The sequence below is a fragment of the Macrobrachium nipponense genome, chromosome 31, assembly GCF_015104395.2.
Source record: "Macrobrachium nipponense isolate FS-2020 chromosome 31, ASM1510439v2, whole genome shotgun sequence".
Classification (NCBI taxonomy): domain Eukaryota; kingdom Metazoa; phylum Arthropoda; class Malacostraca; order Decapoda; family Palaemonidae; genus Macrobrachium; species Macrobrachium nipponense.
Genome location: NC_061093.1, coordinates 15796767 through 15822988, shown reverse-complemented (window position 1 = coordinate 15822988; position 26222 = coordinate 15796767). Strand labels below are relative to the sequence as shown.

The window sequence follows — 26222 nt, the reverse complement described above, 5'->3', positions numbered from 1 at the left end:
AGTAGATGCATGATGGGAGGGACGCTGGCCAATAGGAGAGAAGGATTTCATGGCCGCGACTAGCATCAGGAACCAATGGGAGAGCAGGAGGACGGTGGCGAGTCTACTAGTACTAAGATGGCGGCGCGCGGCGCGATTTTCAAAATTGTTATCCGGGCGAATCTCGGACTTTCAGAAACCTTTCGTATCTTGAAAACTTTTCGTATGTAGAGCCGTTAAATTTTTCGTATTGGCTTTCATATCTCGAGTTTTTCGTAAGTTGAGCCTTTCGTATGTCGAGGTACCACTGTATTTACATTGCTATAATGTACTGTACAGTACTACTGTACAGTAAATTCTATACTACTATACTGCATAAATATAATTTTACTTATTGCGCCGTTGTGGGATTACGGTGCCTTTGAATGGTCTAGAGTTTCAAAAGAAGGTGTGCGATGGCCGTAGGCTTCAAAATCGCTTAGCGTCGAAAATCGCTTGGCATCAGCGGCCAGAAACGGAACCCCTGCCGCTAACCGAGGGTCGCCTGTAACTGGAGATCCCTCCGATGACTCCTTGGCCGGTTTATACGCCTTCTTCCTCCCCTCGTTATGCTCCCACTGCTCCCCCGACCAATACATACAAATATCACAAGCCTCGGTGCGAGAGCACTCACGCCCTCGACACCGAGCACAAAATTCATGAGGATCAACCTCAAATAATGATCTGAAGGCCCCACACTTATGGCCCTTCACACCAGGGCACAATCTGCAGATGATGGGGGGGCAGGGGGTCTCTCCGGTATGCAGGAATCCATAATCAATTACTACGAGCAATAACAACAAAGCAAATAGTATACCAAATACTCACGTTATTTCCACTCAAGCACTCAGAATATGAGAAAGTAAAGAAAATATGCTTCACGACAATGAAGTAAATCCTCAGCATACGACAGAAGCGGGCAGAGCGGCGAACAACACGTCTGACAACAACGGCGACCGAAAGCAAAGTGGAGCTTCACCTCCCAGTCGGCCGGGACACCCGACTACTGGACAAGCAGTTAACTATCGAACCTCCTTGTTCAAAGCTTACGACCGGTTCCAGCTGCCGCTGATTACATTCCTATTGTTAAAGGACCGATGGTTTGTATTACGTATCAGAACAAATTAGGCTAAAGTAGGCTATGAGTTAGTTAGTATGCAGTACCCTAGGCCTATATATGACTTATACTGTACATATATTTAATAGAAGACTTTAAAAAATGGTGTCATAATTGTGGAATCTTATAAATTATGGTAGTAAAAAGAAAAAAATAAACATTTTGATAGACTACTGCTATAAAAAGAGAATACTGCAGGCAATACCCAAGTCTCACATACATCTAACTTCTGGATTGTGCAGTACATACTTTTTTCTTTAAAAAATGACATTTTTTGAAAGCAAAATGTATTTTTCCCTAACCATACAAACCTGGAGTCCTTAACTTAGGATTGATTGCAGCTCAGCTAAAACTACCGGCTAATACATTCTTTTATACTGCGGTAGTTAACTACCGGGCCGGTAGTTACCTGCCCAGCGGTGCTTGCCCGGCAGTGGGGAAGCACCGCCTTCCCACCAGCTCACTGAGTAGTCACTTTGATTACAGTCAGGACTGATGATGACCCCTGATATCAAGGGGGTGGGTGTTTGGCGGGACCATACAAGTAAAGGACTCCAGGTTTGTATGGTTAGGGAAAATCCATTTTACTTTCAAAAATGTCAATTAGTTCCTACACCTACATCCTAAGGTAGGGATGGAAGTCCTGTCTCGCTGGCTGAGAATGGAACCCGGGATGCCAGGACCCGGGCTTATAGCTTGGGGTCGTAGATCCTTCGCCCCGTGAGCCATGGTAAATGCGACCTGATGGCTGACAGCCTGGGTATTAAAGGCGTGAGCGTAAAATTCTCTCTGGCAACTAAAACCAGGCTACATATTCATAACAGGTTTGTTGGGTTGCCGCACACTCCCCCTTGGAAAGGAGGGTGGAGACTGACTTCTGTATGTCTACAGAAAAACCACTAGTCGGACATGGAATGCTTACCATTATCGAAATCGGTGCCAGAGAACGGGTTTCGATGCTATGGTCCCAAGTAAAAGGGAAAGGTGAAGAGAAAATAGGCAAGTCATACTCTCACATTCACCCCCCGCCTGACAGAACCTCGATCCTCGATTCAATACTTCCAATCTCTGAGGGCACGAAGGTAGCTAAACCACTTGCTGAGTGGTTGCCACAAGACCAAGATCAGCTGTGTCCAGGTAGCGGACTCGGACTCGTCAACAGATGCCGACTGACTGCACTATCATGCATCTGACCTGAGACGTGGTCACAAAATGACATCCGCCTTTTGAAGGGTTATGCTGAAAATAACCATACAAATCGTCTATCTTGTTCGCTGCCAATGTGGAGAGACGGGATGATGTTTCTTGCAAGGCATGCATACATCAGACAATAATCAATTGCCTTCTAGAGACTGAGGTCCCTGTGATGGCAAGACAGAAGTTTCTCATCAGTAGTTGAATCTCAACTAAAGAGAAACAATATTATATGACTAGTGAATGACTAAGGTGAATGCAGACCTAAGTCTTCACAGTTGAATTGAGAGAAGTAAACTCTCAAGATTCTGATCATAGAAAAAGTCCCGTCCATGACACCAGTGAAGACAGCTTTAATCCCTGTTGTTTTACAGAGGACTGAAAAAGCTAATCCGCTATTTCATTGCTGCTCGGCGAGAAAGTCGGAGTTTGCAATGAAAGCGGAGTGTCTTTCAGTAATGAAAACACAAGGATTGTACTGGCTGAAGAACCGCTTCTCATGGGTTAGATCAGGGAGGACATTTCAGTAGCTAGTAGGGCAGGGAACAGGTGAAGTCTTCCGTTATTCATTTACAATTCAGGGTGAAAAAATAATAATTGAACACCTTATGAATTTAGAAGACAAACTCAAATTGTCTGAAGAATATCATTCTGTGTCATCGCAGCGGCCGATGGGGCAGGTGCGATGCAGGCAACAGAATTCTATTATACCTTGGGGTGAACAGTATAAAGATGATAACGAGTCTTTAAATTCTCATAATGGCAAATGCGGTGCAGGAGAGATGGGCACACACGTATGCGAGAATTCCAGCCAATCAGAGACCTAAGTCTGTCACTGCCGAGGCAGAGATTTGAATTGGTAATCAATCCTCAACAGAGGAAAAACAATACCAAACCAAAACTTGGAGAGCAAGCAGTTCTGAGACAGAGCCATACACCGCTCGCTCAACTTGTTATCATCATAAGTTGCCTGGTAGGGCATTCCATGAAGGAATGTGTTCGGATAGAACCATGGAGCGCAAGAAATATACACTCGAGCAACTGCATTTTAACCGAAATGGGAGGGAAGAAACCCCTATTGTTTGGTGATAATGCAAATGCTGTGGTGTTGGGAAACTATACCACTAGTTATCTCATAATAAAAAACTGGTAACTCTTGGGTGGCTGGAAAGGCTGTCTGGAGTTCCATGTTGATTAACAGGTGCTATTCGCCTCGGTCACATACCAGAAGAGTTAACTTACAGCTATGCGCCTACTACTTGGACAATGCAACTGATAACAGAATGTCACCAGAGAAATATACTAGTATATTCGTAGGTTCCTGTAAATCACACTCCAGCCTAATTCTTCCTCATTCGAGGGACAAGAATAAGGACTGGAAGCAGACCACCTTCATTCTCTCATGAAGAGAGCAAAGGTGAAGTTTTCCCTGAAGGGAGAATTCCACAGTGATAACAGGATACCGAAGACGACTAGTTTAAGCAGAACTGGTTGTTCCCAACACATCAGCACTGGAGAGGCGTTCAAACCTCTTGATGATATCCATCCTAAACGGATTGACGTATGTTCGGTAAGATCCTAAGATTGAACCAAAAACAAAGTCTCTTGGGTTCGAATTCCGAGGAGTAGACTCCACAGAATTCCTCTTATTTCCTTGTTCATTCCGGTATAACCAGGAAGTAAAGGGAAAAAAGAGAGGAGAATTGACTGTTCTTGCCTGCTCTTCTCTGAACTTGTGCTATTCTCACTCTGTTAAACGATGCATTCCTTCCTACAACCATTTTGTTCACTCAAACGGGAGTGAAGGTTGACCATAGTTAAATGCAGTAAAAGCTGGTGAGAATTTGCCACATCTTGTTACGCATCTATCTTCTCCGTGATCGAACCTCACAAAGAGGACAACACAGAGGACCTCCTCCTATCTCCTTCAGATGCCTTGTTTCAAGGGACAGCAACATCGAACTTGGCACCTGAAGAATAGCCATTCCTGGCTTTCACAGGTGGGTCGGAACCACCAAGGCGGCTCGGTCCCTTCTCGTCCTGCGCCACTAATGTGATGAAGAGAAGACTACCTATCACTAACTGTGGATGTACGACCCCCCTTGGGGATTGTACACTTGGACACATCCGTACACTAGTGTAGCCGACGCAGCCCAAGTCCCATGAGCACCACCCGTGGAACCACCAGAGATAGAAAGAACGAACCTGGGTTCGAACTCCTGGGGCTCCCCGAGACACCATATTTGTGGATAGCGTAAAAGTTCCCTATCCGGAAGGACCAGGCGAGCTGAAGAGAGCCAATTACTTCCCCTCCATGGAAAGGGTGCAGACCCTGAGAAGTCTCGAAGCGAGACTTCGTAAGGGGTGGAGAATACCTTCCTCTTCTTAGAATGTGGAAACTTTCGAAGAGGAGGGTTAGGAGGAGTCAGATGATGAAGACAAAAGATGATGACCCTTGAAAACTCGATGCAACGCGGGAAAGGAGGGTGCTATATTTGGCAAGGAACCGCACCGATCAAGAGCAAAGGTTTCATTCGTTAGAGCCAAGCACTCAGATCGGCAGATTGAGCTGTCTGGTCAAGCCGATCACCACTACATAATTATGAGTGGTAATCATCAACGAAGAACTATCACTTCTTCCCAATTTACTATTCTCCTTCGAGGCTGGAGCTCCGAGAAGAAGAAGAGGGATTGTGTGTCTGCTGTCCTACGTGTTCGAACCCGAAGGTCCAATACACAAGGACGGTACTTGATCATTCATCCAGAAGGTGTTGTATGCAGTTCCACGCTCTACATAACTTCAAACCAGACTGAGGAACGGACTCATTTGTACTGGCAAAGACTCGTCTCACCATTAAAGCACTCATAATAGTGAGTGCTCGGAGAGCGTTAGAATTGTTAAGAATTCCCATGCTCAGCAAGAAAAACCCGACGCTTGTATGACAATAATCGGGCAAGCTTTTTCTCACCCTGATACTCAAAAATATGATGAAGCTGAGCACTCAGTGAGCGCCAACAAAACCAAGAGATGCAGGCGCTCGGTGAGACTCCCCATTATTGTAATAATCATCGGGAATACCCTTTGCCCGAGTGTTTAGAAATCTCAGAAAACCAAATCACCCTAGAACGCTAGAAATTCCAAGGAATTTAATGGCTTAGCAAAACTCCCGATTTTCGTAATAACAATGACTGGGAATGTCTATCTCGCCCGAGTGCTTGGAAATTACAGAAAACCATAACACTCTGAGAATGCCAGAAATTCCAAAGAATTCGAGCATTCAGCAAGATTCCTGGTTATTGTAGTAACAATTCTCAGGAATTTTCGTCTCGTCCAAGTCTGTGCAGATCGTAGAAGACCAAAACACTCGGAAAGTGCTAGAAATTCCAAAGAATTCTAAGTGATGAGGGAGACCCTCAAATTTAATCAAATGATCATCGGGGTGGGGCACCTCCTCAATTCCCGTAGAAATCGAGGAAGAACGGGAATAAAAACCAGTCCTAAATGCGAGCATTTAAGACTGGTATGTGAGTACAATTCAATAGAATATACAATTGAGGCTCCCAAAACGCAAGAACCCATATTGGACTGCGAATTGAAATCCGTCCAAAGGACTGAAAAAGCCATGGAAACAGTCTCCAGTTCGACACATGATCCTTCCTCAATAACATGGACGTACGTCCGGTAGGACCCTAAGGTACCTCTAAGGTCCCTCCAGGAATGTAGTCCCCTGGCGCTGAATCCTACGGAGAGCCCTCTGCAGGATCCCTCCTATTCACCTCGCCCGTCCTGGCATAGCCATAGGAAGTAGAGGGGAGGAAGACTGGACACTCTCCCTCACCTTGCTAGCGGAACTAGCAGGAGAAGCGAGTCACAGGCAGCCATCAACCTGCGGTGATGGCCGCTCCATGAGTCTATGAAAGCGTTATTATCTAGAGAAAATGCTTTTCCAAGGAAGGTTACAAAAGTCTCGTACAGCAGGTGAAACGTTTGCCGCCACAGAGACCAGTCAGTCACGCAAACGTGACCGTTGTCTGGGTGGGCCTGAGCATGCACAAAACCGATACCGTCCTCCGATGCATCCAAGTCCTTGTCAGGGCCGAAACCCCTCAAGAGGACTGAATGGGGGAGCCCCCACTGGTCTCTGCGTGTCAACCCTGGGAACCGAGCAATCATCGCAAGAGCAATCACTGGCTTGTAACCCCGTTCTCGAGGACGAGTCGGGGAGCGATGACCCTGCTCAACGGCAAAAGCCGACATGACTGCTTTCAGGAAGGCTGGGTTGCAGTGTTACGAAAATCCCGAGGTGGATAGGGAAGCTCCGAGGATGGGTACAGAAACTCAGACGTCTCTGCTTTTCTTGCTGAAACACTGAAAGAGGCAGAGGGAGAAGGTTCTACAGGTGCATGCGTTTCTGCAAGAGCAGAAGCGTGTGCCGGTGCGGGAACGGACACAGGTTCCAAACGCGCATAAGCGCGTGTAGGTAAATACCCTATTGGTATGTGGGAAAGTGCCAAGAAAAGTGCGTATTAGAATGATCTACAGGTGGGTGAAAAAGTGCATCTTGGAGCATATGTGGAAGACAAAGGGGAGCGCTCTGAAGAAGGAGTGCGTCTGGCGCGTGATGCCGGAAACCGAGAGCACCTGCAGGAGCATTTAGATGAACGCTCTGGCGACGCGCGTTGGTGTGCGCATGCAGTGGCGCATATCGGTGAGCGCTTATGCTGCTGATGAAGCAGAGGTGAAGCAGCGCGTTGGGCATGCGCACTACAGGTGAGCACAGTCTAGAGGAAGTATGCGTATTCGCGAGTACTGTCGGAGCGCACTGTACTGGAGCTACAAGGCACGCAGAGTAATGACGCGCATCAGGAATGTGTTCCTGATATGTAGCAGCACATACAGGTGTAAAAGGGGGGCGCACGATGACCCTGAGAGGGAGAGACAGTCTCTCTGCCACCTCTCTCCAACGAAGGTTCCTGTGCGCATGCCGAAGCATCACACACTGCAGGGGAGTGTGCAATTAGCGAAGCCTCTGTGCGCATGCCGTAGCATTGCGCACTGAGGAGGATTGTATATCCAGTGAAGGCTCCTTTGTGCGTGCTGTAGCATCGTGCAAAGATGAGGAGCTTACAAGCGAAGGTCCAATAGGTACCAAAAGAGAGCGTGCGCTTCAGTGCGTCTCTAAGAGGAGTCTCTACTGCCTCTCTGAGAGTCAAAGGAAGTGTGTCAGGAGTCCAAGGAGCCTGTCCAGGTACGAGGCGAAGCTGCAGGGCCTGCATATGCAAAGGCGGGCAGATAGGAGGACGAACCTGGCCAGCGTCGAGAGGAGCCTCCACAGGGGAGGAATCTGGGGGCTGCACCGTAGAGTTAAGGGCGTCATTCTTGACAGCATGGGTGGCTTAGGCTGACTCTTCCAAAGAGCGCCGTTCGACAGCAGGCCAGGAAGTTCCAACGAAGGCCACAAAACACGAAGGTTGTCGTCAACATGAACTGAAAGGCAAGGAACATCCTTAGCAGGGTCAGGCCGTTCCGTTTCACCATAGGAGTTAATTCGTCGCTCTTATGTTCCTCCCTCCTCAGTGGAATGCGACACAAAAGGTCCTGTAGGACGGGTCCCTGACGAGGAAGCAGAAGGTCTGGGTCGTTTGGTCTTCGAGGAAGAACTCGAAGTTGAAGAATCCCTTTTCCTCTTTTACTTCACCGCCGGCGATACTCAACCCACTGGGCAGGCGACCAGGTACAACACTCCCTACAGGGGGATTCCAATGTACAGAAATGCCCTCTGCAAGGACATAGTGAGTGAGGGTCTCTGTCAATCCTGCTCATGAAAGTCCCACACCTGTGATCAGGGACCTAGAAAAAGAAAAAGAATGTGATAAATTAGCTGGTAGTTTCAGCTGAGCTGCAATCTATCCTAAGTAAAGGACGGAAGGTTTGTATACGGTGTAGGAACAAATACCAGATTACGCAAATTTACTTAAATCTTAGTTTAAAATGCACTCAAAAATTGTATTAACCTAATAAAGACATTGGTTAGTATAGCCTACAGTAGCTAATGACTATTTTATTTATACAAAATATTATTCAAAATTGACCTGATAGTCATTTTTGGTCTGTCAACCAGTTTGTCCCCGTGATTTTTAGACTTTTATTGTTTAAAAGGGTATGATAATGAAGGGCAAACATTGAATACTTACCATTTCTGGACTTTTATTGCCTAAAAGGGTAGGATAATGACGTGCAAACATAGAATACTTACCGTTTCCCATATTCCACCAGTGTCTCACAGATATAATTTCTGGCATTGGTATGATTTGGATTATATTTCAGTGCTTGTTCAAAGTCTGCGATTGCTTTTTCAAATTTTCCTAAATTACCCAACCTGGAAGAAAAATATTGAGAAGCATTGAAATTAAAAGAATATGAAATGAAAACTCATACTTATGAAAATTCTATAAAATCATTAAAACACAATTTTACATGAGACGTGGAATTACTGCTTAAAAAGAGGTAATTCAACTTACCAGGAGAAAAAATTGCAAAGTTACATCAGTCGTTTAAAGAAAACCAAAGGGCCAAATTTCACAATTAAGCCTTTATCCTAATGAAAGAAAAAATTTAATCTGAATACTATATACATGAATCAACCACTGAGAGAGCAATGAAACCACCCAGAATCACAAACTGTGCTGCTGACAACACAAAGTTAATAGGCAAAGGATTTACTTACAAAGCTCCTTTAGCTACAAAAGCTTCCACATTTTCCTCATCAATATCTAGAGCTTTGGTAAGACACTGGTATGCCTCTTCAGTCTGCCCCTTTCTGAAGTACGTAACTCCATCTTTCACAGATTTATGGGCCCAGAGGGTCATCTGGGCCTTTCTCAATGGCAAGTACATTTCCTTCTCAGGGAACTTTCCTCTGCAAATAAGTAAAGCTTTTAAACAAAAAACAAAAAGTTCAAAGACAATTATTAATATTACTGAAAGCATTTTCATTACACTTGGCATCAATGTTTACATACTAAAATAAAATAAAAATATTTTATTAGATTATATCCAGCATACACACGACATGATTTAACTACTCCCTGATACTTAAGGACAGACAAATAGTGTGTTAAATAATTACTTGAGTATTGCAAAGCTAAATTAAAATCCGCTAGTATATAGGAACTTCTTATCATTGTGCCAAAGATAAGTCTAGCTGAAAACTAGAGCCAACTGGGATTGCATTATTGAAATTTGTTAGGCATTTAATATTTCAGATGTTATAATAGTTCCTGATCCTAAGATGTTAAATGAAATACTGATGGCAATTGTAAGAAGGTATGTCCCTAGAAAGGTCATCAAATTTAGGACAAATGACCAGCCATGCTTTGATGATACACGTAGATGAGCTTACCATGACAAACAGACCAAATTCAACACATGGAGACAAAATCGTTCAAATGAAAATTACACTATTTTGTCGTCTCTCGCCACGCTGCCAATAGAACTTACCACAGCTCAGAGAAATTACAATAATTCCTTGAAGAAGAAACTTGAAGGAATTACTCAACCTCAAATGTGGTGGACCAAACTGGCATCATCTATCTTTGGGGCATGTTCATCATCCATTCCCCCACTACTATGCTTGCCTTCCATTCCCCCAATACTAACAGATGCTTGTCATCCTGGACCTATTCTTACAAAATATGCATTTCTCTATAGATGTTAAGATAATCTTGATAGCTGAGGAAGAGAAGGCCCCGATGGTTTCTTCCCTTGTTTTTAAAAAAAATTTCTGGTGTGTTGTCTCCCATGTTTAGTAGATTCTATTGATTTTTATGTTAATGTAGCATCTTTGTGTTTGAGTGCAAGCTTACTAACACAGTGACTGTTAAAAAAAGTGGCATATCTGGTGGCTGCAGTAACTACAGGCCAACTTCTATTCTCCCTGCACTCTCCAAAGTGGCTGAAAAACTTATTTTTAAGTCACTATATAAGTATAAGGATCTCAAGGATTGTTAGCTGATAGTCAGATGCATATAGAAAGGTTTTATGTACCTGTGACGCTCTTTTACTCTTGGCATGCTATTTGCAAGATAACCTTGTTAAAGATTCTGAGTACAGTATTACAAATAGATTTTAGTTCTGCTTTCGATTTAGTAAATCATACGGTACTTATTTATAGACTTCAGAATCTTGGAGTGGTTGGATATGCTTTAGGTTTACTTCAAGGTTTCCTTGCAGGTAGGCAGCAGCAAATTGCTGTTGATAAGATCTTTAGTGAACCAAGACCTATTGTGTCCCGACTTCCACACAGTAGTGTTCTTTGCCCACTATTATTTTTGGTGTATACAAACAACATGGTTGTCAACCTGGAAAACAAGATTATTCAGTTTTCCAATGATGCAACAACTGAGGTGTAGTACAGTCTCCACTCAACTGAGAAATGGACAAGATCAGTGAATGATGTATTCAGTGGAGCATGAGGCTAAAGATCTAATGAAAGTTTCAGCAAATGCCATACAAAAGTTAAGTAGAGTGTTTCTGTTTCCTAATAGTAGCAATTATGACTTGGACCATCGACGGATGGTCTTTTGTTTGTTACTTTTCCATAAGTTGTATTTTAGTAGAGATCTTCCACATTCACAATTGATCCCTGGTCCCTTTCCTGTTGAGAGCAACCAGATTCGTTGAACAGCAGTACCAACATGTAGTAAACGTGCCTCGCTGTCTTCGCGCGGTTCAAATGTGGAATAATGCCCCTGAGGATGGATGCTGTGCAACTGGAACTTCAAAAGTTCAAGAGAAGTGCAAGAATAGCATTAGTACTACCATAATGCTATTCTTGCCTTTTAATACATTTTACCTATTTATTAACATACTAATTTATTATTTCTTTTTAATGAATGAGATCTCTTCTTCCTGCATTTCCCTTTGCCTTCTCTTACTTCCTCATGGGCACCATATTCTTTGGATGCTTGAATTTCAAGTCAATGGCTCCTGTGGGCTTGTTCCATATGAATAGGGTTCATCTTTTCAACAACAACAACAACAACAATAGTAATAACAATAATTATAATAATTATAATAATAATAATAATAATAATAATAATAATAATAATAATAATAATAATAATAATAATAAGAGCATCAAGGAAATAGATACCCTAATCCAGACTGTAAGGATTGTATCTGGGGACATCAGGATGGAGTTTGGAATAGAAAAATGCGCCTTAGTCAACATACAAAAAGGCAAAGTAACGAGAACTGAAGGGATAAAGCTACCAGATGGGAGCAACATCAAACACATAAATGAGACAGGATACAAATACCTGGGAATAATGGAAGGAGGAGATATAAAACACCAAGAGATGAAAGGACACGCATCCAGGAAATGAATATATGCAGAGGACTCAAGGCGATACTCAAATCAAAACTCAACGCCGGAAATATGATAAAAGCCATAAACACTGGGCAGTGCCAGTAATCAGATACAGCGCAGGAATAGTGAATGGACGAAGGCAGAACTCCGCAGCATAGATCAGAAAACCAGGAAACATATGACAATACACAAAGCACTACACCCAAGAGCAAATACGGACAGACTATACATAACACGAAAGGAAGGAGGGAGAGGACTACTAAGTATAGAGGACTGCGTTAACATCGAAAACAGAGCACTGGGGCAATATCTGAAAACCAGTGAAGACGAGTGGCTAAAGAGTGCATGGGAAGAAGGACTAATAAAAGCAGACGAGGACCCAGAAATATACAGAGACAGGAGAAAGACAGAAAGAACAGAGGATTGGCACAACAAACCAATGCACGGACAATACATGAGACAGACTAAAGAACTAGCCAGCGATGACAATTGGCAATGGCTACAGAGGGGAGAGCTAAAGAAGGAAACTGAAGGAATGATAACAGCGGCACAAGATCAGGCGCTAAGAACAGATATGTTCAAAGTACGATAGACGGAAATAACATCTCTCCCATATGTAGGAAGTGCAATACGAAAAGTGAAACAATAAACCACATAGCAAGTGAATGCCCGGCACTTGCACAGAACCAGTACAAAAAGAGGCATGATTCAGTGGCAAAAGCCCTCCACTGGAGCCTGTGCAAGAAACATCAGCTACCTTGCAGTAATAAGTGGTACGAGCACCAACCTGAAGGAGTGATAGAAAACGATCAGGCAAAGATCCTCTGGGACTATGGTATCAGAACGGATAGGGTGATACGTGCAAACAGACCAGACGTGACGTTGATTGACAAAGTCAAGAAGAAAGTATCACTCATTGATGTCGCAATACCATGGGACACCAGAGTTGAAGAGAAAGAGAGGGAAAAATTGGATAAGTATCAAGATCTGAAAATAGAAATAAGAAGGATATGGGATATGCCAGTGGAAATCGTACCCATAATCATAGGAGCACTAGGCACGATCCCAAGATCCCTGAAAAGGAATCTAGAAAAACTAGAGGCTGAAGTAGCTCCAGGACTCATGCAGAAGAGTGTGATCCTAGAAACGGCACACATAGTAAGAAGAGTGATGGACTCCTAAGGGGGCAGGATGCAACCCGGAACCCCACACTATAAATATCACCAGTCGAATTGGAGGACTGTGATAGAGCAAAAAAAAAAAAAAAAAAAAAAAAAAAAAAAAAAAAAAAAAAAAAAAAAAAAATAATAATAATAATAATAATGAAGAACAGTAGGAGAAGGAAAACCAACCTAAGTATGGCATGGATAGACTATAAGAAAGCCTTCAACATGATACCACACACATGGCTAATAGAATGCCTGAAAATATATGGGGCAGAGGAAAACACCATCAGCTTCCTCAAAAATACAATGCACAACTGGAATACAATACTTACAAGCTCGGGAATAAGACTAGCAGAGGTTAATATCAGGAGAGGGATCTTCCAGGGCGACTCACTGTCCCCACTACTCTTCGTAGTAGCCATGATTCCCATGACAAAAGTACTACAGAAGATGGATGCCGGGTACCAACTCAAGAAAAGAGGCAACAGAATCAACCATCTGATGTTAATGGACGACATCAAGCTGTATGGTAAGAGCATCAATGAAATAGATACCCTAATCCAGACTGTAAGGATTGTATCTGGGGACATCAGGATGGAGTTTGGAATAGAAAAATGCGCCTTAGTTAACACACAAAAAGGCAAAGTAACGAGAACCGAAGGGATAAAGCTACCAGATGGGAGCAACATCAAATACATAGATGAGACTGGATACAAATACCTGGGAATAATGGAAGGAGGGGATATAAAACACAAAGAGATGAAGGATACAATCAGGAAAGATTATATGCAGACTCAAAGCGATACTCAAGTCAAAACTCAACGCCAGAAATATGATAAAAGCCATAAACACATGGGCAGTGCCAGTAATCAGATACAGCGCAGGAATAGTGGAATGGACGAAGGCAGAACTCCGCAGCATAGATCAGAAAACCAGGAAACATATGACAATACACAAAGCACTACAACCAAGAGCAAATACGGACAGACTATACATAACACGAAAGGAAGGAGGGAGAGGACTACTAAGTATAGAGGACTGCATCAACATGGAGAACAAAGCACTGGGGCAATATCTGAAAACCAGTGAAGACGAGTGGCTAAAGAGTGCATGGGAAGAAGGACTAAAAAAAGTAGATGAAGACACAGAAATATACAGAGATAGGAGAATGACAAACAAAACAAACTAATGGATAGACAATACATGAGACAGACTAAAGAACTAGCCAGCAATGGCTACAGAGGGGAGAGCTAAAGAAGGAAACTGAAGGAATGATAACAGCGGCACAAGATCAGGTCCTAAGAACCAGATATGTTCAAAAAACAATAGACGGAAATAACATCTCTTCCATATGTAGGAAGTGCAATACGAAAAATGAAACCATAAACCACATAGCAAGCGAATGCCCGGCACTTGCACAGAACCAATACAAAAAGAGGCATGATTCAGTGGCAAAAGCCCTCCACTGGAGCCTGTGCAAGAAGCATCAGTTACCTTGCAGTAATAAGTGGTACAAGCACCAACCTGAGGGGGTGATAGAAAACAATCACGCAAAGATCCTCTTGGACTATGGTATCAGAACGGATAGGGTGATACGTGCAAACAGACCAGACGTGATGTAGATTGACAAAGTCAAGAAGAAAGTATCACTCATTGATGTCGCAATACCATGGGACACCAGAGTTGAAGAGAAAGAGAGAGAAAAAATGGATAAGTATCAAGATCTGAAAATAGAAATAAGAAGGATATGGGATATGCCAGTGGAAATCGTACCCATAATCATAGGAGCACTAGGCACGATCCCAAGATCCCTGAAAAGGAATCTAGAAAAACTAGAGGCTGAAGTAGCTCCAGGACTCATGCAGAAGAGTGTGATCCTAGAAACGGCGCACATAGTAAGAAAAGTGATGAACTCCTGAGGAGGCAGGATGCAACCCGGAACCCCACACTATAAATACCACCCAGTCGATTGGAGGACTGTGATAAGAGAGAGAGAAAAAAAATGATATTATTATTATTATTATTATTATTATTGGGAAAGGAATGCATTGGAAGAACTGATAAAAGTGATTTAAGACTCAGAAATATACAGACAAGAGCATGACAAACAGAATGGAGGAATGGCACAACAAACCAATGCCCAGATAGTACATGAGACAGACTAAAGAACTGGCCAGCAATAAAACATGGCAATGGCTACAGAGGGGAGAGCTAAAGAAGGAAACAAAAGCAATGCTAACAGCAGCACAAGATCAGACTCTAAGAAACAGATATGTTCAAAGAACTATAGATGGAAATAACATCTCACCCATATGCAAGAAGTGCAATACAAAAAACAAGGCCATAAACCACATAGCAAGTGAATGTCTGGCACTTGCACAGAACCAGTATAAAGAGAGGCATGATTCAGTAGCAAAGGCCCTACACTGGTGCCTGTGCAAGAAACACCAGCTACTTTGCAGTAATGAGTGGCATGAACACCAACCTGATGGAGTGATAGAAAACCATTGGGCAAAGATCCTCTGGGACCACTAGTGTATTTTGATATTATTTTCATGCCTAAATACATTTATATGATATAAAAATGATTTACTAATTTTAAAATATTAATATTGATCAATACTGTATTAGTAAGTTTAATAAGATTAAATGATATCACATAATAACTAATAATTCTCTCTCTCTCTCTCTCTCTTACAGAGATGTATGCTTTTTGTATGATAAATGATTTACTAATTTTCAAATATTAATATTAATGTAAAGAGCAATCACTTCAACAAAGAAAATAATACAGTGAATTATTAAGATTTTAGTTCTTTCGAACTCCAGGTCTCTCTCTCTCTCTCTTCTTCTCTCCTCTCTCTCTCTCTCTCTCTCGTCTCTCTCTCTCTCCTCTTCTCTCTCTCTCTCTCTCTCACTGAGATGAGAGATTTTTATGGTACACGTTATGGTATAATATGTTTATTAATATTTTCATATCAAATAATAATAATAATAATAATAAATAATAATAATAATAATAATAAATAATAATAATAATAATAATAATAATAATAATAATAACCATCTGATGTTCATGGACGACATCAAGCTGTATGGTAAGAGCATCAAGGAAATAGATACCCTAATCCGACTGTAAAGATTGTATCTGGGGACATCAGGGATGGAGTTTGGAATAGAAAAATGCGCCTTAGTCAACATACAAAAAGGCAAAGTAACGAGAACTGAAGGGATAAAGCTACCCAGATGGAGCAACATCAAACACATAGATGAGACAGGATACAAATACCTGGGAATAATGGAAGGAGGGGATATAAAACACAGAGATGAAGGACACGATCAGGAAAGAATATATGCAGAGACTCAAGGCGATACTCAAGTCAAAACTCAACGCCGGAAATATGATAAAAGGCCATAAACAACATGGGCAGTGCCAGTAATCAGATACAGCGCAGGAATAGTGGAATGGACGAAGGCAGAACTCCGCAGCATAAATCAGAAAACCAGGAAACATATGACAATACACAAAGCACTACACACAAGAGCAAATACGGACAGACTATACATAACACGAAAGGAAGGAGGGAGAGGATACTAAGTATAGAGGACTGCGTAAACATCAGACGAACAGAGCAATGGGGCAATATCTGAAAACCAGTGAAGACGAGTGGCTAAAGAGTGCATGGGAAGAAGGACTGATAACAAAAAGTAGACGAAGACCCAGAAATATACAGACAGGAGAAAGACAGACAGAACAGAGGACTGGCACAACAAACCAATGCACGGACAATACATGAGACAGACTAAAGAACTAGCCAGCGATGACAATTGGCAATGGCTACAGAGGGGAGAGCTAAAGAAGGAAACTGAAGGAATGATAACAGCGGCACAAGATCAGGCCCTAAGAACCAGATATGTTCAAAGAACGATAGACGGAAATAACATCTCTCCCATATGTAGGAAGTGCAATACGAAAAATGAAACCATAAACCACATAGCAAGTGAATGCCGGCACTTGCACAGAACCAGTACAAAAAGAGGCATGATTCAGTAGCAAAGCCCTCCACTGGAGCCTGTGCAAGAAACATCAGCTACCTTGCTGTAATAAAAGTGGTACGAGCACCAACCTGAAGGAGTGATAGAAAACGATCAGGCAAAGATCCTCTGGGACTATGGTATCAGAACGGATAGGGTGATACGTGCAAACAGACCAGACGTGACGTTGATTGACAAAGTCAAGAAGAAAGTATCACTCATTGATGTCGCAATACCATGGAACACCAGAGTTGAAGAGAAAGAGAGCGAAAAATGGATAAGTATCAAGATCTGAAAATAAAAGAAATAAGAAGGATAATGGGATATGCCCAGTGGAAATCGTACCCATAATCAATAGGAGCACTAGGCACGATCCCAAGATCCCTGAAAAGGAATCTAGAAAAACTAGAGGCTGAAGTAGCTCCAGGACTCATGCAGAAGAGTGTGATCCTAGAAACGGCACACATAGTAAGAAAAGTGATGGACTCCTAAGGAGGCAGGATGCAATCCGGAACCCCACACTATAAATATCACCCAGTCGAATTGGAGGACTGTGATAGAGCAAAAGAAAAAAAAATAAAAAATAAAAAAAAAATAATAATAATAATAATAATAATATGTGGCGCCGTGGAGGAGTGGGTTAGGTCGTCAATAGACTTAAGTCAAGTTAAGCAACATTGGGGCTGGTCAGTCGTTGGGATGGGTGACCGCTCTCCCCTCGGCGTTGATTCCTTGGGAAAGGATCTTTACCATAATTTCCTCAGTCTACTCAGCTGTAAATGAGTACCTATTCCTGATGGGGTAGGGTCCAGCTTTGGTTTAACAATAGCAAAACTCGGCAATGATGGAAAGAAATGAAGGATGGATAAACGACAACGACGTAAATGGAACCTCTGGCAACAGAGGAGCTTCGTCCGGCAACCAGGTATTCAACCCAATTGAAGGGGAAGACGGTCAGGTACTTGGAGGTCGTCATCCAGCAACTGATCACCACACCGACAGTAATCAACAGCCTGAGATTGGAGCTACAGAGGCAAAAGGGAAGAAATGGACGAGAGAAGAAAATAAGGAAATATGGAGATGCTACATCAGAAGCAACCCGACGGAGAGAGGATATAGAAGAAGATTGGTCAACATCTGGAATGAGAGGAATAACACCCCCCAAACGGAGCAGAGGCTGGCAGACCAAGTAAGGAACATAAAGAAAAAGAACTGGCTCTCCCCAACAGAAAGAGAAGAACTGGAAAGGGAAATGTCACACGACAACGAATTACACGAAGACGAACTGAGAGACGATGCCACAGAAGACGACAGGGAGGATGAGGTATCAAACAACGACACACGAAGAAACACTGACGAAGTAACAGAGAGGACGGAATGGGTAGAAAAGATTAGACAATGGATGGAGCCAGATACAGAGAGAACAAAGATCCCCTCCATGAAAGCCTACAACACCAAGAAATTAAGGGAGAAAACAAGTGAGGTCAATGAATAATGGGCATAATACACACCACCAGTATCACAGAAACAAATAACTTGACATATGCAGGAGCAAGATTAGTAGCAGAACTGATGGGGATTCGAACACCACCATCACCAGCACAACCTACCCAACAGAAACCAAAACAGCAACCTCCTTGGAAAAGGCACCTGGAAAAGCAAATCATGGTGATGAGATCTGACTTGAGTAAACTGAAAGAGATGGCAGGAAAAAGGCTAAGGAGCAAGAAAACAAGGGAGGAACTCAACAAGAAATACAAAGTACAAGAGAGGGGACTAAACAACACAATAGAAGATGTAAAACAGAGGCTTTAGGCCAAAGCACGTAAGATCCAACGGTACATGAACAGGAATAAGGGATACCAACAGAACAAACTATTCGGAACCAACCAGAAAAGACTATACAGCCAACTAAGAGGGGAAGAAAACCACCCAGAAATTCCTGAAGCCAAACCAAGTAAGAGACTGGGAAAACATATGGAGCAATCCGGTATCACACAACAAACATGCAACATGACTCCAGGAAGTCAAGGAAGAAGAAACAGAGATCACCACAGACACAGTCAGACACCAACTAAAGAAAATGCCAAACTGGAAAGCCCCAGGTCCCGATGAAGTCCATGGATACTGGCTCAAAAACTTCAAGGCCCTACACCCACGAATAGCAGAACAACTCCAGCATTGTATCTCAAATCACCAAGCACCCAAATGGATGACCACAGGAAGAACATCCTTAGTACAAAAAGACAAGAGTAAGGGAAATATAGCCAGTAACTACAGGCCTATCACCTGCCTACCAATAATGTGGAAGTTACTAACAGGTATCATCAGTGAAAGGCTATACAACTACCTAGAGGAGACAAAACACCATCCCCCACCACACAAAGGCTGCAGAAGGAAGTGTAGGGGCACAAAAGACCACTCCTGATAGACAAAATGGTAATGTAGAACAGTAGGAGAAGGAAAACCAACCTAAGCATGGCATGGATAGACTATAAGAAAGCCTTCGACATGATACCACACAAATGGCTAATAGAATGCCTGAAAATATATGGGGCAGAGGAAAACACCATCAGCTTCCTCAAAAATACAATGCCCAACTGGAATACAATACTTACAAGCTCTGGAATAAGACTAGCATAGGTTAATATCAGGAGAGGGATCTTCCAGGGCGACTCACTGTCCCCACTACTCTTCGTAGTAGCCATGATTCCCATGACAAAAGTACTACAGAATGATGGATGCCGGGTACCAACTCAAGAAAAGAGGCAACAGAATCAACCATCTGATGTTCATGGACGACATCAAGCTGTATGGTAAGAGCATCAAGGAATAGATACCCTAATCCAGACTGTAAGGATTGTATCTGGGGACATCAGGATGGAGTTTGGAATAGAAAAATGTGCCTAAGCTTTCAAGCATACAAAAAGGCAAAGTAACGAGGAACTGGAATGGGATAAAGCTACCAGATGGGAGCAACATCAAACACATAGATGAGACAGGATACAAATACCTGGGAATAATGGAAGGAGGGGATGATAAAACACAAAAGGAGCTGAAGGACACGATCAGGAAAGATATATATGCAGAGACTCAAGGCGATACTCAAGTCAAAACTCAACGCCGGAAATATGATAAAAGCCATAAACACATGGGCAGTGCCAGTAATCATACAAGCGCAGGAATAGTGGAATGGACGAAGGCAGAAACTCCGCAGCATAGATCAGAAAACCAGGAAACATATGACAATACACAAAGCACTACACCCAAGAGCAAATACGGACAGACTATACATAACACGAAAGGAAGGAGGGAGAGAGGACTAACTAAGTATACGAGGACTGCGACAACCATCGAGAACAGAGCACTGGGGGCAATAAATTCTGAAAACCAGTTGCAAGACGAGTGGCTAAAGGAGTGATCCTTTTTTTTTCCTTATTGGGAAAAAGGACTAATAAAAGTAGACGAAGACCCAGAAATATACAGAGACAGAGAAAGACAGACAGAACAGAGGACTGGCACAACAAACCAATGCACGGACAATACATGAGACAGACTAAAGAACTAGCCAGCGATGACAATTGGCAATGGCTACAGAGGGGAGAGCTAAAGAGGAAACTGAAGGAATGATAACAGCGGCACAAGATCAGGCCCTAGAACCAGATATGTTCAAAGAACGATAGACGGAAATAACATCTCTCCCATATGTAGGAAGTGCAATACTAAAAATGAAACCATAAACCACATAGCAAGTGAATGCCCGGCACTTGCACAGAACCCAGTACAAAAAGAGGCATATTCAGTGGCAAAAGCCCTCCACTGGAGCCTGTGCAAGAAACATCAGCTAACCTTGCAGTAATAAGTGGGTACGAGCACCAACCTGAAGGAGTGATAGAAAACGATCAGGCAAAGATCCTCTGGGACTATGGTATCAGAACGGATAGGGTGATATGTGCAAACAGACCAGACGTGACGTTGATTGACAAAGTCAAGAAGAAAGTATCACTCATCGATGTCGCATTACCATGGGACACCAGAGTTGAAGAGAAAGAGAGCGAAAAAATGGATAAGTATCAAGATCTGAAAATAGAAATAAGAAGGATATGGGATATGCCAGTGGAAATCGTACCCATAATCATAGGAGCACTAGGCACGATCCCAAGATCCCTGAAAAGGAATCTAGAAAAACTAGAGGCTGAAGTAGCTCCAGGACTCATGCAGAAGAGTGTGATCCTAGAAACGGCACACATAGTAAGAAAAGTGATGGACTCCTAAGGAGGCAGGATGCAACCCAGAACCCCACACTATAAATTACCACCCAGTCGAATTAGAGGACTGTGATAGAGCAAAAAAAAAAAATAATAATAATAATAATAATAATAATAATAATAACTGTAATTACAAAAATCATATGTGAAAGTATTTTACAAATACTACAATAATCTTTCCATCTCTCTCTCTCTCTCTCTTACAGAGATGTAATTTTTTGGATGATGATTTACTAATTTTCAAATATCAATATTAATGTAAACAGCAATAATATAAATTCATTAAAGAAAATACTAAAGTGAATTAGCAAGATTTAAGTCTATAAATAAAAAGAATTATGTAAGAATGAAAGAAAATGCATTTTACCCCGCATCTTTCAGCTCCAGGTAGCCAGGCAGAGTTGGCTGGGGTCCAACAAATGTCAAAACAGGAAGGGTAGTGTTGCTATCAAAGGATCATGGAGATTCTCTCTCTCTCTCTCTCTCTCTCTCTCTCTCTCTCTCTCTCTCTCTCTCTCTCTGAGATGAGAGAATTTCCATGGTACATTTGTATGTTTATTAATATTTTCGCATAATAATAATAGTAATATAACCAATATCAAAATTAATTCGTATGTGATAGTATTCTAAAGAAGTACAATAATCTATCCATTTCACTCTTTTAAATAAGGATAACCCTCTCTCTCTCTCTCTCTCTCTCTCTCTCTCTCTCTCTCTCTCTCTCTCTCTCTCTCTCTCTCTCTCCACACGAGATACTAGTATGTCTTAGTGGTAACTCTCGCCCTCTGTTTGGGCTAGAAGTGTATGTATAAGTATATTTTTAAGGACATTACTACATTTTATGGTAAAATAATAATATACAGTACTAGTTTACAAATTATATTAAGTTTAATGAGATTAAACAGTAACAATAACATCTCTCTCTCTCTCTCTCTCTCATCTCTCTCTCTCTCTCCGCTCTCTCTTCTCGCTCTCTCTCTCTCTCTCTTACGTATGTTTATTTGTTTTGTAGTGTAAATAAATTATTTACCTTATAACTAATTTTCAAATATTAATAAGATTAATTAAAAATAGCGATTCCCAGTCCTTTATCCACTTGGAGGAAGGTGGGTGGGGAGTATATGACAGTTTGATATACGAATTGGCGGAGGGGAGGAAGGAGTCGGAGTCTAGGAGTTATTCTCTCTCTCTCTCTCTCTCTCTCTCTCTCTCTCTCTTCTCTCGTCCTCTCTCTCTCTCTCTCTCTCTCTCTCTCTCCATTATTATTCTCTCTGTCTCAGAAACAATTCATAATTTCACTCTTGATGTCAGATATATGATGTTGCCATTCATTGGTCTCTCTCTCTCTCTCTCTCTCTCTCTCTCTGTTATTTGCTGTAGGTATATATTTTTAATGGTAAAATGTTTAAGATGACTTTGAAATTATATTAATAATATAACCTCAAAGATTAATGCAGTAATAGGTTAGTAATTTTAGGTATATTTGAAGTAGGATGTTATTAAAGGTATACATTTGGTATCTGAACTTTCAAAATAGGCAGTTATAAGCATTTTTAGTGGTGGTTTTAACTATTCGCAGGTTTTAACTATTCACGGGCGTGTCTGGTACACATCCCCCGCGAATACGGGGGCAACACTGTACTTGGTTTTTTCCAACTGTCCACCCGCCTGTGATGTTTGCATATGGTAACACAGTGTCCTGGGCTTTAGATAGTTACATTAAGCTTACATTCAACAATAATAACAATATCCTATTTCAAATATCAATGGTGTAATTTGCATACAGTAAATTATTAAAACACTTTTCAGTTGCAAATGTACACCCAGATATCCTTTTATTTACCTAAAACTTACACATAGCGTAATTATCTAAAGCCCAGGACCCAGTGTTACCATACGCAAACACCACAGGTGGGTGGACAGACAAAAAAAAAAAAACAGAGTATAGTGAACTAATAGTTTGGAACTGGCGAATCTTTTCCCTTGTCAAACACACCCACTCATGAACTTTATCCAGGGGCCTCAGATGGAGGGGTAAAGAAGATGTCCTGTTGTAACTTCATATTTATCATAGCAACCTGGTTATGGTGTGGTGAAATATGTCAATTATACACCTGGCACTTACTGTTGTACACAGCACTTGCATTTGTACACTACTCACAACTGGTCAGCTATTTTCATCATCATTAGTATTTTTTTTATCGTTCATGTCCAAGATATTTGTTAGTTCCTGATCTAGTAAATGTGTATGGATGAATTTTGTGTATATTGGAATTTAATTGTGCATTACTAAAGCATAAACAGTAATACACTATGCAAAGTGAGAGAGGTTACTCACACCGGCGAAGGATGTTTCACAAGTCGAGTAACTACAACCTAAGCTAGTTCCTCATCAAGTTAGGCCATACAGGCAACTGTAAACAATGGGCTAATTTTGCTATGAACATATGAAACTACAATACAAACACCACTCAGTATAACTAAAACAATAGACAGATCAGATTTGGGTGCATTAAAATTATGTAGTTTTTTCTAACAGACATATGATTAATTTAAAACTTACCTAAGTGTCTTCATTAATGATGAATGCTGAAATAAGTCAATACCTAATTTCTTGGACAAATGCTTGATTGATCTGGGATTTTTGAAAGTCTTTAACTTTCTTAATGCCTGAGAATAGGACGCCTTTCCATCTTCAATCAACCTGTAAAGATATTTTTCAGTCAACATCTGCCTTCAAAAATCACATAAATAACATTATCATCATCATCATCATGATATTATAAAAAAATATAATTAAAAGGGCTACAATACTTCCTGATATGTGAAAACTGAATTTATAAGACATTTAGCTTCTTCCATACAACACATCTTTCATATATGTGCGCATCTGTGACCTTTGAAAGCCCTCAAGTTCTAGTCTTTACCTCACAGACTGAAGATTGGTTATAGCTTAATATATGGACTACCTGGACCCACAGGTAGTCATTAGTCAACTGCTTTGCATTTTGAGTAATCTGGATATAAGGGTATGAGATCAGCTGGGCTGGGAAGTGGGAAGTATGTATGTAACTGGTTCAATGAAAAAGCTACAAATATGACAGATTTTTTTTTTATTTTGTATTTTTCATAGCTAAAAAAACTTTGGTCTTAACAATAGGATAATCTTAGTGCCAGCTGGAAAACCGGTTAAATCATAAGTCCTCACTCATATATGGCTGAATAGTAGTTAACATGTGAGGTCCATGTTGCTGAATATCCCAGATTGGTTATTTGTACCAGTGGTTCAAGAGAGCACTTGAGGACTTGAGAGTAAGAGACCAAGGCTCTCGTAATGCCAACATTTCATATAAGTAAGCACAGACCCCATTGTAGTGTACAACAAGGAGTTTGTACTCGATAGGAGTTGACTACCTCTGTAATTGTAGACTCTTACCATTCGTGTTGTAGCAATAAACAGATGAGAAAAACCATGGAAGGATCAAGATTGTCTGATGTCCTCTTCTGGGTCACATGAGTCAAACAAATTTTCAACAATAAATGAATCCTCTTTCTTCATCTGAATGTTCAACAGAAGCCAATCTGGGATAGGCAGCACATTAACATCTCTTCTCAGCCAAAACCTGTGCCCACCCTGAAGGAGGGAGCTGCTCTACAGCTACTTCTTGGCCACTGTCACTGGAGGATGATGTGAACAGTCAAATGAAGAGTTCCCCCCCTCTTGGTATCACCCTTCTTTTGGGTTGCTCAAGTTAAAGACAGCAGAATGCTCAAGTCACTAACGATATCATCTGACAGTTTCTCCTTGGTGGTGTATGGGCTCAGTAGTACCCTAGTTAGTCTACTCCGATAAGCCAGTTCAATGCTCTTGAGTCATCTGAAGATTACTCAGTGTGAAGTGATATTCACTTACCAGATGACCCAATCACCAGTCAAATGTGTATCCCCATACAGGTAAGTACAGACTTTCCTCTGCTCTGACAAGAGCTCCACAAGGTCTTTGTCTACTGACAGAATGCCTATAATGGACAGAAACCTCCTCTATAAAGGCAGTCATGGTCGAAGGCTCATTTTGTATATGTGAGACAAAGAACTCTGAAGTCGTCTTACATCAGAGCTGAAGCTCTGCACCCAAAATCTTAGAACTGTTAGTTTGAAACAAGATACTGTGCTAAGATAAACCTTATCAGTCACTCATCTTGGGTCCTCCTCAATTACTGGAACCCCTTCCTCTGTTCAGGATATGATGGACCAGGTAGAACGGAGGGCTTGTGTAACCTACAGGTTGTTCCCAGCATCCCAAATGGAATCCTCAGCCTGCTGGAAAAGCGAGAACCTTGTAGTAGACAGGTCCTACGTAGGTCTTCAAGTATATACGGACAATATCATGGGAAAACCCAAAGGAATGTCCTATGATAATATATTCTACTCAGACACATCCTAATTATCCTACTGTCCAAGGAATTAACCTGTTACAGGACAGGGCTCATTCTGCAAAGGAATGTTACTTTCCAACCGTGAAACATCCTATGTGGTGATCTGTTGCAATGTAAGGACATATGTTCAATATGTTACCTTCCAAAAGAGGAACCCTATACTGCCAACCTCAAACTCTTGAACAATGGGAAATTCTCAACCTTCCTTTTCCAAAACTCATGAAGTTTAATGACCCACTTCAGTCAACTGAAGCTTGAACCCGCTAGGCTAGGTTCATGACTTCATGTCTTCAATACTTAGAAACTAGGCCAGGATGGAAGAGACTCATTCAAAGGTGCTAGACTAGTCTATCAACCAACCACTTAGACTAGGCTAAGTAGGTATGGTCAAGTTTGAACTGGTTAACTTATTTTAACCCTCTTACGCCTAAGCCCTAAAAACCAAAACGTCTCCCGTATGCCGAGGCGGGTTTAGAGTGAGCACCGTATGCCGAGGCGGGTTTAGAGTGAGCACAGAAGCAGAAAAAATAATTTTTTCAAAAAATCACAGCGCGCTTAGTTTTCAAAATTAAGAGTTCATTTTTGGCTCCTTTTTTTGTCATTGCCTGAAGTTTAGA

At 41.7% G+C, this 26222-nt stretch overlaps 1 protein-coding gene across 3 annotated transcripts in view; it reads right to left on the bottom strand.

The window, feature by feature from the left end:
- The window catches only part of LOC135206645 (tetratricopeptide repeat protein 14-like), a 273980-nt gene that overhangs the window by 142838 nt on the left and 104920 nt on the right, over positions 1-26222 (bottom strand). For all 3 annotated transcript variants that reach the window (XM_064237996.1, XM_064237998.1, XM_064237997.1), the window contains exons 7-9: positions 23733-23873; positions 9058-9249; positions 8587-8709 (exon numbers count right to left, since the gene is read on the bottom strand). In XM_064237996.1, the coding sequence (XP_064094066.1) occupies positions 8587-8709; positions 9058-9249; positions 23733-23873 (456 nt within the window). The remainder of the gene's footprint in view (positions 1-8586; positions 8710-9057; positions 9250-23732; positions 23874-26222) is intronic.